The sequence below is a fragment of the Notamacropus eugenii genome, chromosome 2, assembly GCF_028372415.1.
Source record: "Notamacropus eugenii isolate mMacEug1 chromosome 2, mMacEug1.pri_v2, whole genome shotgun sequence".
NCBI classification, from domain to species: Eukaryota; Metazoa; Chordata; class Mammalia; order Diprotodontia; family Macropodidae; genus Notamacropus; species Notamacropus eugenii.
The window spans coordinates 338,378,553-338,396,407 of NC_092873.1; the positions used below are offsets into that span (position 1 = coordinate 338,378,553).

Sequence of the window (17,855 nt, forward strand, 5' to 3'; positions counted from 1 at the left end):
CTTCCTTCCTTCCTTCCTTCCTTCCTTCCTTCCTTCCTTCCTTCCTTTTTTCCTTCCTTCTTTTTTTGTCAGTCAACATAGATTGTACTCTTCTAATTTACAAAAATTGGTCTTTCCAGGGAGCTGGGTATAAAGAAAAATGGTCCCTGCCATTGGGGAGATAACCTAAATAGGGTGCAAAACAGGACCATTCTCCCAAGGCTTCCACCAGATGGTTCAGCTATATTCAGACTCTCTTCTCTCTTCCCTCTTCTTCCCCTTACCTCCCTACAAAAAATTCTCCCTTTGCTTTTCCCTTGATGTCTTTGGGAATACTCAGTGGTCTCTGGGGTAGGCTCAACCTAGGAGAAGCTTAACTTAATATCTCATTGGGAGGGAGATAAGAAAGACCAATCGACAGGCATTTATTAAATGCCTATCTGTGTCTGGTATTTTGCTGTGCCCTGGGGACACAAATACAAAAATGAGAAAGTGTCCTACTTCAAGGAAGTCACATTTTGGGGAGGGGAGAAAGACTTGTTCACAGATAAGTAGATGTTATTGTTCAGTTGTGCACGATTTTCTGTGACCCCATTTGGGATTTTCTTGGCAAAGATACCGGAGTGGTTTGTCATTTCCTCTCAGCTCATTTACTGATGAGAAAACTGAGGCAAACAGGGTTAAGTGACTTACCCTGGGTCACACAGCTAGTATTGTCTGAGGCCAGATTTGAACTCAGGTCCTCTTGAATCCAGACCCATTTTTCTTCCTTCCTTTTTTCTTTCTTTCTTTTTTATGGTGTTCATCAAATAAAGATTTAAAGAAAAAGGAAAAAAACTCAAAAGCCAATTTCTAAACTAAAAGCTTTTAATGCCAAATACAGGACTTTGTGTTCTCTCCTAAGAGCAATTAGAAACTCCTTTAATTTCTTGAATAGGGGAATGACATGGTTATGTCTTCCTTGAGGAATATCAATTTGGCAGCTATATGTGGAGGACAGATTGGAGAGAGGAGACTGGATGCAGACCAATTAGAAGGTTGTTGCAATAGTCCAGATGAGAGTCACATGGTATGAATATAATGTAGGGTTTAGATAAAAGAGAGGTTGAGAAAGTAGACTTAATGAGACTCAGAAGCTCATAGGAGATGTTGAGTGATAGAGAGTAAAAACCTAGGGTCACACAGCTTGGGAACCTGGGTGACTAAAGAAATGGTGGTTCCTTGGATAGAAATAAGGAAGTTAGGATAAGGAGTGAGGTATTTTAGGGGAAAAGAATGATTTCTGCTTCTGACATAATGAGTTTGACATGTTTTGGGTACATCCAGATGGATGTTTCAAGCAGACTTTTGGAGAGGCAAAGGGTTAGGGATGGAAACTTGATATATAAACACGAGAGTCATTTGGGTAGAAATAATTATGGGATTGTTGACGAAGTCATTGGAAGAGTATAGAAGAGGGCCTGGGACAGAGCCCATGACATAAAGTAAGATATGAGAAAGAAATTTCATAGAATCATTGGTTTTGGAGATCATCCAGTTCAATTTATCAACTTCCGATGCCGGAAGATCCTTTGTAATATCCCCGACAAGCCGTCATCTTGCCTCCTGCCTCTGCTGGAAGGCTCACCAAGTGATGAGTTAGCCCATTCCTGTTTATGACAATTTTGATTGTTAGAAAGTTCTTCCGTTCTATCGGATCACAAATCTCACTATGGGGCACAGGGCAGGGTTAACAGAGAAAGGAAATATTTCCGGAAAGGCTTTTAACTCCAGGATGTCCCTGAAATCTTGACTCTTAAGATGTTGGAAGGGGTTGAGAAGTGAATCATTGGATGATTCTCTATTCCCGCCTGCCTCCTTCCTCTTCTGGCCTTCAGACATACTGCTGTCCTGGGGAAGAGAGTGGGGGCCTCATGGAGAGAGAGGAATAAGGAATAGCCCTAGGGGCTGAGGAGGCCAACTGGGGATGCTAATTATCACTCCTAAACCTCTTTACTTACTCCTCATCTTAGCTGCAAGTTAGTTGCTAAGTGGATCCCAAAGCAAACTCCACTTTCAAAAATCTGCTTTAGTAGATGCTCCTGGGGCCATGCCAATAGAAGGGGTTGGAGACTCCCGCTTTCTCTCCCCCCTTCCCAAACCCCTGCTGTGTCCTTCTTCCTCCCCAGCAGGCACTAGGAACACAAACCATTGAAGCTAGTTGTTTAATGTTGGTGATTAATAAGGAAAATAGACCAGCTTGGCTTCCAGACCCCCAGCAGGAAGGGACAACAACCACCAAATAAATTAGGCATGTGTCCCGGAAGTAAAGCCCGTGGGCAGGGTTTCCAAGGGAAACGAGGAGGCTTCCTGATATAGTGGAAAGGGCACCAGATTAGAAGTTAGAAGTCCTAGGTTCAGACTCTGGCTTGACCACTTATTTGTGTGAACTGGGCAACTTCTCTGGACTTTAAAAAACTTCATCTGAAAAATGAGATTTGTCGTGTTGTTCAGTCATTTTCAGTCATGTCTGATTCTTCATGACCCTGTTTGGGTTGGTTTTCTTGGCAAAGATACTGGAGTGGTTTGCTATTTCCTTCTCCACCTCATTTTTACAGATGAGGAAACTGAGGTAAATGGAGATTTTTTAAATGACTTGTCCAGTGTTACACAGCTAGTAAGTGTCTGAGGCCAGATATGAACCAATGAGATGACTCTTTCAGCTTTAAATCTATGATCTGTTATTTATACCCATCTTCCCAAGGGGTTTCCCATTTTCTGAACACCAGGGATAAGAATATAGTATTGAGATGTAGAATGACTTGTCAGAGGTTATAGAACCATTATGTTTCAAAAGAAAGACTTGAAAATTGGTCTTCCTGACTCTCAGGCCAGCTCTCTATCCATTATGCCTCCCCTTTCCTAAAACCCTATTAAAAGATTATGAAATTACAAAGCCTAGACTTCTCTGAAGAGGTGTTCTGGAGCCAGCTTGTACTATTTGTTGTTGTTGGCTTGCCATTTCCTTCTCTCCAGCTTATTTTACAGATGAGGAAACTGAGGCAAACAGGGTTAAGTGATATGCCCAGAATTACAGTAGGAAGTATCTGAGACTGTATTTGAACTCATGAAGATGAGTCTTCCTGATGCTAAGCCCAATGCTCTATTTGCTAAGCCACCTAGTTGCCCCTCTACGTACATGGGAGACTATAATCCCCAAAGGGAGACATCCTTAAATCTGGAAATGGGGTCAGGAAAATGTCACCCCTGAAATAGGAATTAACATAAGATAAATGAACTTTGCCAGGCTTACAGAGACAAGCCAATCAAATCGTGATCTCTTTGGGATATTGACCTGATATTGACCTAATAGTGGTATTGCTGGATCAAAGTGTATGCATAGTTTTATAGCCCTTTGGGCATAGTTCCAAATTGCTCTCCTGAAAGGCTGGATCAGTTCACAATTCCACCAACTGTGCATTAGGGTTCTGATTTTCCCACATCTTCTCCTGTCATATTACTTTTCTGTCATATTACTTTTCTGTCATATTACTCAGTTTAATAGGTGTGAGGTTGTCCCTCAGAGTTGTTTTAATTTGCATTCCTCTAATCAATAGTGATTTAGAGCATTTTTCATAGGACTATAGATAACTTCATCTGAAAACTGCCTGTTCATATCCTTTGACCATTTATCAATTGGGGAATGACTTGTATTCTTATAAATTTGACTCAGTTCTCTACGTATTTGAGAAACGAGGACAATCAGAAACACTAAGCCAATCTAATTGTAACGACCAATATTGATCTCAGAAGAGATGAGGAAACACCTTCCTGTTTCTGGTTGAAAGGTAGGGGGACTACAGGAGTTACATGTTGCACCTATTGTTACTGTTACTTGCTGTGATAGTTGGTTTTGCTCAACTTTTTTGTCATTAAAGGAAAGGCTCACAGTGGGAAGAGGGTCAGGAAACTGGTTTAGATTAGAATTGGAAATTACTGTCCCATAACAAGACACACCAATAAAGTTTGTTTTTTTTTTTCTAATTACAAAGAGAAAAAAAAGAAATAACAGTAGGGAATGATGGACTTGACCATTAGACTAGAGCATTTCCTGAAATCTCCCCAAGGAGGTACAAATCTAAAGTTCAGTTGATTATTCTTTTCTGTTGAATCTACTAAATTTTTACTCTGACAGATTTAAAATAGTAAGCCTGGTTCACTCTTACACGAAGTTTTAAGGTTTACAGAAGCCTTCCTCACTATCACTGTGTATTGTAGGTGGTGCAAGTATTATTTCCATTAAAAGATGAGGAAAGTGTGGATTGGAGACATTCATCGTCTTGTCCAAAGTCAAGGTCATGGTCACATAGTTAGTAGGAGAGATGAGATCTGAATCCCAATCTTTGTTACTCCCAGTTCAGCAACCCTATCCACTACACCACACTGCCTCTCTTTTTGCCATAAATAAAGAGCCTGGAAAAAAGGGAGCAAAAACTGAAGATTAGTCAGTGTTTGCCAAACTGTCAGAGACAGACAGAGACAGACAGATAGACAGATTACTGGAGACTATCTAGCTTGGTTGACACTAGAATTCATCTGGTCAAAAGAAAAGTATGCTCAATAATACGGCAGGTCAATTTTCCAAAGTTAACCAGTTCACTGAGACCCTCCGAATGCCTTTATTCTGTTACTGTATTAACAAAGCAATCTTCTCCACACTAGTGCAGTTTTGCAAATACTTTGTTATAGCAAATGGGATTCCCTGCCTAGCAGGCAGATTCACATCATGAGAGTGGTAATAAAGTGATCTACTGGTTCTGCCATTCACTTCCGGTGTAACCTTGGACAAGTAAGTCGATTTCCCACTCTGGGCTTCATTCCCCCAAAATAAGAGGGCTGAACTAAGATAGCACCTCTAAGATCCTTTGCTTTAAATCTGTAGTCTTTTTGTACAGCAGGTTGTTTTTCAATAGTAAGATGAACACTTTATGATATGATTTGGTCAACAACATGTGTTTCCAAACAATTGATAAACAATATGTAAACCTTCAAATATGAAAAATAAATAAATAAGCAGATAAATAAGGCAGCTTGCTAGTACAGTAGATAGAGTGCCTGGTCTGGAGTCAGGAGGACCCCAGACATATACTTGTGTGTGACCCTGGGCAAGTCACTTAACCCTGTTTGCTTCAGTTTCCTCAACTGTAAAATAAGCTGGTGAAGGAAATGGAAAACCACTGCCAGTATCTTTACCAAGAAAACCCCAAATGGGGTCATGAGGAATGAACAACAACAAATTGTTAGGTGTTTCCTTTAAAAAATTGATTGCTAATGAGTCTGGGTATCCTAAATAAGCTCTTCAGAGCCTCCTCACCTCTGGGCGGGCTGGTAAAATCAAATGCCTGAGTATGTAGAATTCAGAACCAGACCTACCCTGAGGTGGATCCCACTGGGATAAGATCTGGGTGAGGTCTAGCCTGAATATCCTGCTGGTTCATTAAGTATAGACTTGCGATTTCATTGGTACAGGGAACTTTGAGCTTCCTCTACTAATCTAGGTTGACACTTTCTCTGAAATTTATAGTCAACAGAGAGTTGCTTAGAGCACTCAGAGATTAAGTTCAGGGTTACATAACCAGTCTGTGTCAGACAGACTTAGATTTTCCTAATTTCGAGGCCACAACTCTCTGCCTTTCCCAGTTAAGTATAGATTCATCATATCTGAGAACATAGTAAGAATACAGGCCAGACCTTTGAACTTATTTATAGATCTGACCCTAATCTCAAGGAGTTAATCTCGAATTGATTGTTCACCTGCCAGGGTTCTGAGAATGACTGAGTTCTTTGACCCCTCCCCCAACTCCCAGCTCTGTTAAAGGCACTGATGCAACAAGAAAGACCCATTGCCCAGTATGACCTGGGGTGGGCTAAAGAATGAAAAATCCACCAAATCTCAAAAAAAAAAAATTTATTTAGAAAATGCTGACAGTTTGACAGGACATGAGACATCTTGTGGCATTGTATTTCAAACCATTTTTTCCCCTTGCCTTTCATTTAAAAAATAAACCTGCTAACAAGCTATATGACATATAGATATATATTTTTTCTTACAGACACCTGCCATGATTAAATACTCTCCTCATATTTTTTTTTCGTTATCTCTTTTAAATCAAAAATAAAGATTTTTGCTGATTTTGTTTTTCCTTTTTTCAGAGTGAATGTGAGAGTAAAGAAAAATAACATGTTCAAACACTTTGGGTTATTCGGAGGGGACACAAGCACATCACGAAGGCGTGGACATCGGGGAAGGAGGGGCATTGGCATTGACCTGCCAGCTGGCAGTCCACAGTGGGAGCTGGACTCTGGCAAAGGTCAAAGTCACCTCTTTCATCTTGCCTGTTTGGTTGCCACCAGATATGACCATAAATACGACCATGTAACAGGACTCACAGAGTTGACTTTGGCCAACTCAGATGGCTTCTGAGATGCTCCCCATCCCTCCTTTCCTTGAGCTCTGTTCCCCAAGGGAGTGCTACTTCCAAGGACTTGCTGACCCCCAGAGGGCAGTTAGGTTGATCTTGGCACATTGAAGACACCAAAGATAAAAGGTGTCCCCTCCCAGGGGTGGGGCTCTGGCACCTTTAAAATCACTGCCCTAGGAGTGGTGTGGAGTTAGAAGGCCACAGGGCAGCATGAGCTGGGCAGGGCTGAGCTGGGCTGAGGCAGGTTGGGCTGGAGACTATCTTAAGACAGTATCCTTTTCTATCTCTTCTAAATGATGGCAGTGGTGAGTAGGAAGAAGAGTGGTTGATGACCTCTTGAGATCTTCACCACTACAGCTAGGCCTGTGCCTGGAAATACCCCTTAACACAGGGTAAAGGTGCTTTTGGAATCCAAGGTAGGAATATTTGGTTCATCTTGGCAGTCCTTGTGTGTGGCTGATCCTGTGTATTAGAGGGAGTGAAGGAATCCCAATAAATGGGCTCTGTGATGCCAACATAGGTGAGTAGTGACTTTACTTGTATCCCTTAGTTAGATGAGGTCATCCATAGGCCATGGGCACATGAAGCCATGGGGTGCCATGGTTCAGTCTTTAGATGTGACATGCTCCTCCTAGACCCTTGTGGATAGTAACATTGTGGATAGTAACATTGGCATCCCTTGTGGATAGTAACATTGTGGATAGTAACACTGGCATCCCTTGTGGATAGTAACATTGGCATCCCTTCCCAGACCTAGTCCAGGTGTGATGTGGCATCTAAGGTGTGCTTGCTTGGGATGCTCTTTAGTACCCTATACCACTCATTTGCCAGAGACAGTTATCTGAAGGAAGAAAGCAAGCACATTCCAACTTAGTGATATATGTAAACGGGCGTGGAGAGGACCTTCTTTTGGAGAATATGGTGTTCCAGATGCCAGAAACCTGGGTTCCCGTACATGCTTAGAACCAGTAAAAGGCAAATTTCCAGATGTATGGTCTGTGAAGACTCACCTTTAGGCTAGCTTGATCCTACTGATATTTCTGGTCTGTTCCTTGTCCTTACAAATCTCAAAACATTACTTTTAGCCCAACCTCATAACTGGATAGCTACCTGCACCCTTGTCCAAGAGAAGCAGGTAAGCACTACCTGGGCTATTGCTTTTTCTCTTCCCCAGGAAGCACTGGACGGCATTAGCATGAGGTCAGATGAGGGTTGTATATATGTTTGTGTGTGTGATTGCAAGTTTGTATATTTTGTGTACTGAGGCAGTGTGGTATAAGAAAAGGACAGCTGGCCTTAGAGTAAGGAAGAACTGGGTTTGAGTCCCGCCTTTCAGAGCCCTAGGCAACTCTAAGACTGTGAGATGCAGAGAAGGTGCTAATCTACATTAGTAGGGAAAGTTCCTCACTAACAGCTTCCAGTAGCAATGAAATCACAGGTCTGATTTTTTTTAAAGTGTGTGCACATTAAAAAAAATTGGCTGTATACAATACATATGTGTATATATACATACATATGTTATATATTATGTGCATAATATATTTTTATATTTAAAAAGTTCACAATTTTCTAATTGGAATGGAGTTTTAATCATTCTCTAACATTAACTGGAAACTTCTTTAAAAGACCCAAAACACTGTAGGTTAGGAAAAAGAGAGGGTTATTTTTTCCCCTTTCCTTTTCTTTTTAATGAGAGAGAGAAGAAAAAGCAGAATGATCAAATGGGGACGGTGGCAGATGTGTTGCTATGGAGATGGTGGGATGCTTGATATGAGTGGGGGAAGGGTATTCTGAGTCCTGAATCCCATGCAAGCTATTTCTGTTCTTTCTTTCTCAAGGCCAAAGGGGGTCTTTACTAAGCTTAAGACCCAGATTTAAAACAACAACAAACCCCCCATGATCTCTGCTTTGTGGGTCTTTATCCTAGTCTGTCCCCAAGGGTGGGGATTTTCCATTCTACCACATCTTTTCTTTTGGGAAGTTCTTTCTCTTACAACCATCTTAGAACCATCTTCTGCCAGCTAGTTTGACACTTGGCAAACATACAACCAGAGAGTTAAGTTGTTCCCCTGGTCCCCATGAGCATTACCTTCACATTTTGGCCAGAATCTAAGTTGGTCCTAAAAAACAATGGTTAATTCTTCTGTTACCAGGCTCTGGCCACTTATGGAAATCAGTTGTCATTGCTAGAGCGATGGTCAGTATGGGAAAGGCAGACTATTTGAACTCATCTGCAATCACAATGACATCGCAGGACTTTCTGCATATTCTCCAGGGCTTGTCTCTTGTTCATTTCTTGGGATGGGGTAGGGCTTAGATTCTCTCTCCCTGTCCCCTTCAGGGCTTCTGATACTGTGGGTCCAGAACGTAATTGTGCTAATCCAGTTTCATACCTTCTAATATTCTGATGGGTTTTTCTAAAAGACCTGGTCATTCCCAAATCATCTCACTAGCCACTGATCACCAGGTATCCACTGGCTCCCTTTTCTATTCAGCTTTCCAGAGGCAGACTGACTTCTCACCTCTCCCTCTATAAAGAAGTGAGATTGGAATCCCAGACCTTGATAGCTGCTGTGAGGATGTCTACCTACCCTTCCCTAGACTCTGGGTGCTCTGGGTACCTCTTTTGGGATAGGATTTGGTTTGAAGGATTCCCATCTTGGTGGATAAAGGCAGCAAATGTTGCTGTGGACACTGGTATGGACATGTTCCAACACTGTACCCCAAGTGCCACGATGAAAATGGAGCAGGGAGATCAAGGCCAGGGACAGAAAAGTTTCCCTCTTTCTATTGCTCTACAGACCCACTGCATGACAAACTGGTAAGAATATCCAAGAAGCCCCCCCCCCCCCAAAAAAAGAGAGAGACATTCTTCCAAGTGGGTAGTTTTTCGGAAAAGGATTTTTTCCCCTTGTCGACTATTCTTGTTTCCTAGGACATCCTCTTGGCTGCCCTTTTTGCGGCTGATTCCAGGGGACTTCCCACACCCTGTGGCCAGATTCTCCTATTTATCTCAAAGGTATTTTTTTCCCCCTCTAGAGAGGTCTTTGGCTCTTTGTAAATGGGGTAAATAGGGAATGTGCAAATAGTGTGTACCCTTGTTGGGAATGACCTAATCTCTCCCTGCCGTAACTCTGTCTCTGTATACAGATCTGACCATTCCTTCTGCCCTTTTTTTCTGCCCACTGGGAGAAGGAGATAGGGAATTAACATAGCTTCCTCAGGCCTCACTCCTAGGCAGGCACTGAATGCATGAATGTATGCATGTGAATGCATGTGCACACACGTGTTTGTGTGTGTGGCATGCATGTATGTGTATGACACAGAAAAATGAGACGCCATGTGCATGTGTAATTATTTTGCTATGTTAATAAAAGAAATTAAATGATTTCTGTCCTACAAAACAAGAGGCTTTGACTACTCTTTAGAGTACCAAGCCCAGCCTCTCTTTCTCCCTGCTTCCTGCTCTGTGCTGTGATAAGGGTGCTCCTTCCACATGGAAGGAGACTATAAGGATGAGGAGGGAGAAGCCTGGTGTTTGCCCAGGTGAGGACCCCACCCAGTTTCCAGCTCCAGGGAACAATTTCTATATTTTGGTTTCTCGCTTCTCCAGAACAGTTCTCCCAGGAACCTTCCCTTCCTCCTCCTCTTCTTTTTTTAAAGGGCTAGGGCAAACACCAGGAAGGAAAGCTGATGAATCAAAGCTTCATCCTTAATCTCAACAAGCTGCCATTGTCCATCAGCATGAACCATGCCTCTCCAGCGGTGATGCATCCTGGTTCCCTAAGCCTGCACTCAAGACACAGAATTCAAGTAAAGTAATTATAGGACTTAGCTGCCAGGTCCTCTCACCCAACCCCCCACTTGCTTGCTTAACAACAATAGGTAAAAAGAGCTAGCTGGGCAGACCTCCTGAGGTTCATTTGTTTCTCATTACAAAAATAAACAATAACAACAAAAACTAGTTGGGGGTTGAGCCAGAGTCCCATCCAGGGAAGAGAGGAGCATGGGCAAGTACAGGGAGGAATAGGGGTCTATGCCAGAGTTGGCTTTGACAACGCACTTAAGGCTTTGGATATACAGCCCAATATCTTCTGCCTAGGGATCACTCTGAGTCCTCACACTTTCTAGATTCCCAGACCCTAAGGGGATCAAGCTAACCGACCATGGTCTCTAACCCCCTTCCCTCTTTTATCCATTTCCATTCCACCCTTACCCACCCTTGAGGAATTAGCAAGGCCACCCTGGGTAACAGGAAATGGAGAAGGGTGGGGCTTTGGCTTGAAGGTTTCCCATTTTGGTGGATAAAGGCAGCAAATGTTGGTGTGGGTACTGGTATCGACATATCCCAACACCATACCCCAAGTGCCATAGTGAAAATGGAACAGGAAGATCAAGGCCAGGGACAGTCATCCTGTGTTCCGCAGCAGAGAAGGACTATGTCCCAACTAATTGCTTCTTGGTTTTCTCATTTCTCTCCCCTTCTCCGTAGAGGTCTGGACTGAACTTTGCCACCCTGTGGACACTGGGCTCGGCTCTCCATCTCTGTGCAACCCTCAAAATGGCAAAGGTCTAGAAACCTTATCTAGGACTGATTGTCTTCCACAGGCACATAACACATCTGCTTGGTTTTTTTTTTTTTCCCTTTCTCTCTTCCCTTTCAGGATTAGATTTTGCTAGCCCCTGGAATCTCTGGAAAAATAAAGTTGGGAGGTGAAAAGTCAACTCAACTCTGAGTTTTGTTTTGTTTTAGGAAAGGGAAAGGGGTGGAGTGGGGTGAGGAGGAGGATTTATCTTGTACCATTTTTTTCTTTCCTTTCCAACATCAAACAAATGATGAGAATCCAGCTATAGGGGCCCGGGAGCCAGGAGCTAGGCTACTAGGGGGCCGGTAGAGCGTGCTCTGCTGGCTGGGGGGATTGGCAGGGTTCTGAGGCGTTGGAGTCCGACTAGCTTTGGGCCGGAAGAGGCTGCCCTGCTGGGTGCTGCTGTTGTTAGCGATGGTGGACTGCTCCGGCTCCCCTGAGTCGCTCTCTGTGTAGCTGTAGGCTTGGGCCCGGGAGATGCCCTTTTGTTGCCGTCTCCACGAGTTGTAGTAGGTGGGGTCACTGATGTAATGGTTGACAAATGAGTGGGCCTTTTGGTGGTTCTGGTCTACCTCATACTCGCTGTCGCTTCCCTGAAGGGACAAAGGGTTAAGGGGATATTAGTGGCTAAGACAGTAAGTCGGTCAGACATTACCCTGTGCAGAACAGAGTGAGGTCCTTTGGCCTACAAAACTGGGGATGGGGGGGGGGGGGCAGAAAACCTGGGTTCTAGCTCTGATTCAGCTAATGGCTCACTGTATGATCCTGATCCAGCCAGTCCCTGACCTTGGGGCCTTATGCTCAGCAGCAGTAGAATAGCAATAAATCTCCCAGTTTCTCCACTTCATGGCAATGCTCTGAGGCCCAATGAGACAAGAGAGAGGAAGACAATCTCTGGAACCAATCAATAAGCATTTATGAAGTGCTTGCAGCATACCAGACACTGTGCTGAATGCTGGGTATACAAAAAAAAAGCAAAACTAGCTTCTGCCCTCAGGGAGCTTATGTTGTAATGGGGGAGAGAGTCTATATAAATCAGAACATGCAAGACAGACTGCTAGGTCTGCAGTTAGGAGGTAATCATTTGTCCATTTGTTTCAGTCCTGTCCAACTCTTCATGACCTCATTTGGTATTTTCTTGGCAAAGATACTAGAGTGGTTTGCCATTTCTGTCTCCAGCTCACAAAGACCTGAGTTCAAATCCAGGTTCAGACACTTACTAGCTGTGTTACCCTGTGTAAGTCACTTCATCTTTGTTTGCCTCAGTTTCCTCATCTGTAAAATGGGGATAATAATAGCACTTGCCTCTCAAAGTTGTTGTGAGGATCAAATGAAATAATTGTAGAGTGCCTGCTACATGGTAAGTACTATATAAAAATTAGTTATTATAATAAATACGGAGAGGATAGCACTGGCAGTTGGGGGTAGGGGTGGGGCAGGAAAGGCCTCCTAGAGAAGGTGGCCCTTGAACTGACTCCTGAGGGAAGCTGAGGATTCTTTGAGTCAAAGTTTAGAAGGGAGACCATTTGGAGTGAAGAGTCTGGGTAATAGCAAATAAGCTAGTATGATTGGATCAGAGAGTGCATGCATGGAGGGGGAGGAGGGCAAGGGTAGTAAGACGGTAAGAAGATTAGAAAGGGAAGAAGGTGCCAAGTTGTCAAGAGCTTTAAGTGGCAAACATAGGGAGTCACTAGTTTAGTGAGTAGAGGGTGGTATGTTTGGTAGCTGAGTAGTGGATGTTTTAGAGGAGAGAGACTCTTGAGACAGAGGGACCAATCAGAAGGCTATTACGATAGTCCAAGTGATGAGAACATGATTTTTTTGTTGTTGTTGTTGATCAGTAGTTTCAGACTATTTCTGACCCCATTTTGGGGTTTTCTTGACAGAGATACTGGAATAGTTTACCATTTCCTTCTCCAGCTCATTTTACAGATGAGGAAACTGAGGCAAATGGGGATTAAGTGACTTGCCAAGGGGTCACAAGGCTAGTAAGTGTCTGAGGCCAGATTTGAACTCATGAAGATGAGTCTTCTTGTTTCCAAGCCCAGTGCTCTCTCGACTGCACCACCTATCAGCCCATCATCATCTGTATAGAATTATCTATATAGAGATAATAATTGAACCCATGGGAGCAGATGAGGTCACTAAATAGGGGGTGGGAAAGACATTAGTGGGCATGACATGGATGACGAGTCAGCAAAAGAGATAGATGAGAGGGCTAATGGGTAGGAGGAGAACCAAGAGAGAGCAGTCACAAAAACCCAGGGAGGAGGGAGTACCCAGAAGGGGCAGGTGGTCAGTAGTGGCAGATGCTTCCAAGAGCAAACAAAAGAAAAGGCCATTAGATTGAAGAAATAGATCACTGGTGACTTTCTTTGAGGCAGTAATTTCAACTGAATGTTGAGGCTGGAAGTTAGAATATAGAAGGTTTAGAAGAGAGTGAGACAAGGAGTGTGGAGTCACTGAGCAGACATAATTTTTCAAGGAATTTAGCAGGGAAAAGAAGATGTAGGATGATAGCTGGTAGGCATGGGAGGATCTAGTGAAAGGCTCCCCCCTCCCCCTTTTTCCCCTAGGATAGGGAGACCAGGGAATGTCTGTAGGCAGCCAGAAAAGAGCAAGTAGAAGGGAAGAGACTGAAGATTAGAGAGAGAATGAGTAGGGAAGTAAGTGGCAGAGTGGATACAGCACTGGTCCTGGAATCAGGGAGATCTGAGTTCAAATCGGACCTCAGGTACTTATTAGCTCTATGACCCAGGGCAAGTCACTTAAACCTGATTGCCTCCAAAAGAAAAAAAAATAAGATTTATCTTCATGCATTTAGATACTGCCTTAGACATTTACTAGCTGTGTGATCTTGGGCAAGTCACTTAACCCTGATTGCCTCCAAAAGAAAAAAGAAATCAGATTCATGTTCATGCATTCAAATCTGGCCTCATTTGTAAATGAGCTAGAGGAGGAAATGGTGAAAACCCTAAAATGGGGTCACGAAGAGTTGAACACAGAAGTAACTCAACAACACCAAGGTGTTATTGGTAAGCAGAAGGACCTCCTCCTCAGAGATGGGAATGAAGGAGGTAATTGGGTGGGGAGAAGGCAATGCTGAGAGATGCGAGATGAAAGAGTTCTTGATGAAGAAAGGGATTGCTAGTCAACCTCTGATTTTTTAATATGCTACATTATTTTACGTAGCCTTTCATGGAGACTTTGCCATATAAGAAATGACTATATCTATGCCATATATTATATTGTATGAGCAGAACTCAAGGGGACAATACTCAACTTTCCCCCTAGAATTAAAAGCACTTTATAAAATTTCAGTATAAGGACTGGGTCATGGTAACTACTCCCATGTTACAGATGGGAACACTGATGCATAGGGGTTGAGGGCCAGTAGAGAGATGATATAGTATGATGGAAAGAACTTTATATTTGGGAACAGAACACCTGTATTTGAATCCCCATCTGCAGCCTGTATGTCCTTGGGCAAGGCAATGAATGTGTCTGGGTCTCAAAACTGTAAAATAAAGGCATTAGACTCGATGGCTTCAGAGGTCCTTTCCAGCTCTAGACCCATAATTCTATTATCGGCTGAATCTGGACTTTTAGTCACAAGGTTTTGCCCACTAAGCTGACCTATCTCTCTGCTCCCATGAGACTCTTCTACTCTATGGCCTAGGTGCCTCTGGATCCCCTGAAAGATGGGTTGGAGAGATGTGTCAGAATATGCTACTCCCCTGCCTCACCCCACGGAAACCTCCTGCAGCCCTACCCACCCCCCAACCCCCCCAGCCCAGAAGCCCAGCTTGCCAGGTAGCTGGTTGTGCCTGCCCAGAGCAGCCTCCTGTCTGGTTCTGCCTCTTGTTCTCTCTGTGACAGAATCCTACACAATACAAACCAGCTCTTTTCATTTCATTGGCCTAGCTACTAACCTAGAGAGGAACAAAGTGGGACATAGGAACAATAGGGGATGGAGGAGAGACCCATTCACTGCCCCTCCCCCACAAAAAAGTGTGGAAGTTAGAGTGCTGGCTGAAGGAGGGGTGGGCACCTGGGTGGGACTGATCCTAGAGCAAAGTCATTCTCACCAAAATGGGAGGGTGGGGGAAGGGACGTGCCGTGCTACAATTGCTTGTACTAAGGGTTCCATTTAAGCTCTAGAGCAGGGATGTGGGTAGGGACTTTAATTAAGAGAAGGGGCTGGGATGGGGGAGATCATTTTCAACTATTATTTGGAACATAACACTGCTCAAGGAAATTTAGCTGGACTATCGTTGCCTGAGGGTTAGTCCTCAAAGGAGCCATGCTTAGTCTAAATAGATCCTAGAGAGTATCCTTCCTTTGTAATCATTTGTATTTTATTTGATGGATTTAAAAACATTATCTGAGGGGCTGAGGTGGTGCAGTGGATAGGGCACCAGCCTAGGAGTGAGGCATCAGCCTCGGAGTGGGGACCTGAGTTCAAATTTGATCTCATATTTACTAGCTGTGTAACCTTGGGCAAGTCACTTGACCCTATTGCCTCATACCCTCTTCCCCCCCAAACACACAAACCATTATCTGAGGCAGTATGCACAGACTTTACCAGATTGCCAAAGGGTTCCATGACATAAAAAAACAAAGGTTAAGAACCCCTGATCTAGTCTAAATCCCTCACCACCACCACCATGGGTACCAAAAGCTCTTTCTTTCCTTCTGCCCCAGGTTGTCTCAAAACCCATGGTGAAATCCAGGAGGAAGCAAGACTCCCCAGCACCCAGGGAACCTATCCTTTCCCCTTACCTCCCCCTCTGCCTGAGCTCCTTAGTGGCTCACAGGGCTAACTCCTTCCTTCTGATGAGATGGAGGATGACCAAGTCTTACCATCTGCATTTGCCACTGTTGCTAAGGTCCTCCAGGCTTGACCATTTGCTTGACCTGTAGGCTCTTCACTCTCCCAAGGTTATCTGACCTACTTATACAACCTAAGAATTTGTGAACCCTTGTTACCACCACTGCTGGGATCTTTCTGATGTTGTACTTTCCTGTCCTTCTGTTAGGATGAAGCACTTCTTAAATTGTGGGCTAGCAACAGTAAAAGATTTCTGAATGTGTAATGACCAAAAATTAATTCAAAATCAACGCATAATTTATCTGAGGTGTTTCTGGCAGCACTTGCCCCCTTGGTTCTGAACATATACAGCATGCACACTTTTCACTGTGAATGCCCTTAGACCATGCAATGCCCAGTGAATGCTGATGAAAACTGAAAAGGGGTCTTGGGTGGAAAAAGTTTAAGAAGCCATGACAGAGCATAAGCTCTTTGAGAAGTGGGAGCTGTCTTAATTTTCCTAGTTACATGCCGCATTTAACATTGTGCTTGGTACACAGTAAACACTCAGTAGAAGATTATTTCACTCATTCACTCATTTTAGAGCTGAGAAAATAGATGCAAGAGAGACAAAGTGACAAAAATCAAACAGTGATAAACAGCATTTAAACTCAGACCCTCTGACCTCAAACTTCATTTTCTTTTCACTATAGCATCATCTTGGTCTCTGGAGAAATCCCAGGGAAGCTGGGGTTGTTCTGGGGCTAAGCTCACTTTTTGGATGGTCAAAAGCATCCGATCATTCCAGTCATCATTTTAGGAATACCTCTGCTCTAGAAGCTTTCCTACAACCCTTTAGGTTTTGATGTTATTCCATTCTTTGTGACCCCATTTGGGGTTTTCTTGGCAAATATACTGGAGTGGTTGGTCATGTCTTTCTCCAGCTCATTTTACAGATAAGGACTTGCCCAGGATCACACAACTAGTGATTTGAACTCGTCTTCCTGTCTTCAGGCCCAAGAACACCATCCATTGTACCACCCAGCTTCCCCTTAAAGGGTTACCTTCAATCTATCCCGTATCTAATCTTAAATAAGTTGTCTCCCCTACTAGAATGCATCCCCTTGGCACAGGGACTGGGATTTTTTCTTCTTTTTTTGTAACCCTAGGGCTTAGTTATGCCTGGAACATATTAAGCATTTAATAAATGCTTGTCGAATGATTGATTGACATGGGGCAGAATCAGAACTGGGCAGATCTCGGGGACAGGACAGTGAAGCACCAGGCTCCTGGGTACTGGTCTCATTCTGGGACGAGGGAGAGACAATACGGGCATTTGGGGTAATACTTGCCCAAGTCTCTGAAGGGGGCAATAAGGAGGTTTAGCGAAAGCGTAGTTAAGTGGCAGGGGGTGGGGGGCAATATTTATGTCTCTGTGCAAGAAGAAAGCCGGTGAGCAGCTGGGGTGGGCAAAGGAAAACCCCTCCCCTTTCCCCCTCTTATTTGCACGAAACCATAGAGGCTTGGAGCCGCAGGAATGGTTGTAGCTTGGTAGAGGGTGGGGTGGGGTGGCCTTTTCTCTGCTTCCCTCTTGAGCATCTGGCACATTCCCTCCTGGGAGGTTACATCCCCCATCGCGCACCCATCCGTTGGCTTGGAATTCGGGACAGGGCTTTTTCTGTTCCTGGTAGAAATGGGGTTGGGGGGAATCCCTGTGCATGAATGGGGGGAGGGGCCCCTGCTCGTGAATAGGCGGAGGGGCTGAGAAATGAACAAAAAAAAAAAAGGAAAGGGGATTATCTTTATCTAACCTGCATTGGCTTCCACCCCAGCAAACCGACACCACCCCTTTTCCCAGTCTCTGGCCCGGGCCGGGTCAGGTTAAAGTGGCTGCCCGGGGCCCCCCCAAGCCCAAGGGAAGAGCCCGGCGATAACGGCGGCTGCCGCCTGCGGGAGGTGGGAGGTGGGAGGGGAGAGGCGGGGGGAGAGAGGGGAGTGGGCTTTGTCTCTTACAACATC

The 17,855-nt window shown here is 44.1% G+C and overlaps 1 protein-coding gene across 2 annotated transcripts in view; it reads right to left on the reverse strand.

The window, feature by feature from the left end:
• Positions 1–9,828: 9,828 nt before the first annotated feature.
• Positions 9,829–17,855, reverse strand: part of SDK2 (sidekick cell adhesion molecule 2) — a 434,613-nt gene continuing 426,586 nt past the window's right edge. For both annotated transcript variants that reach the window (XM_072645578.1, XM_072645577.1), the window contains one exon: positions 9,829–11,619. In XM_072645578.1, the coding sequence (XP_072501679.1) occupies positions 11,266–11,619 (354 nt within the window). In that variant the 3' untranslated portion in view covers positions 9,829–11,265. The remainder of the gene's footprint in view (positions 11,620–17,855) is intronic.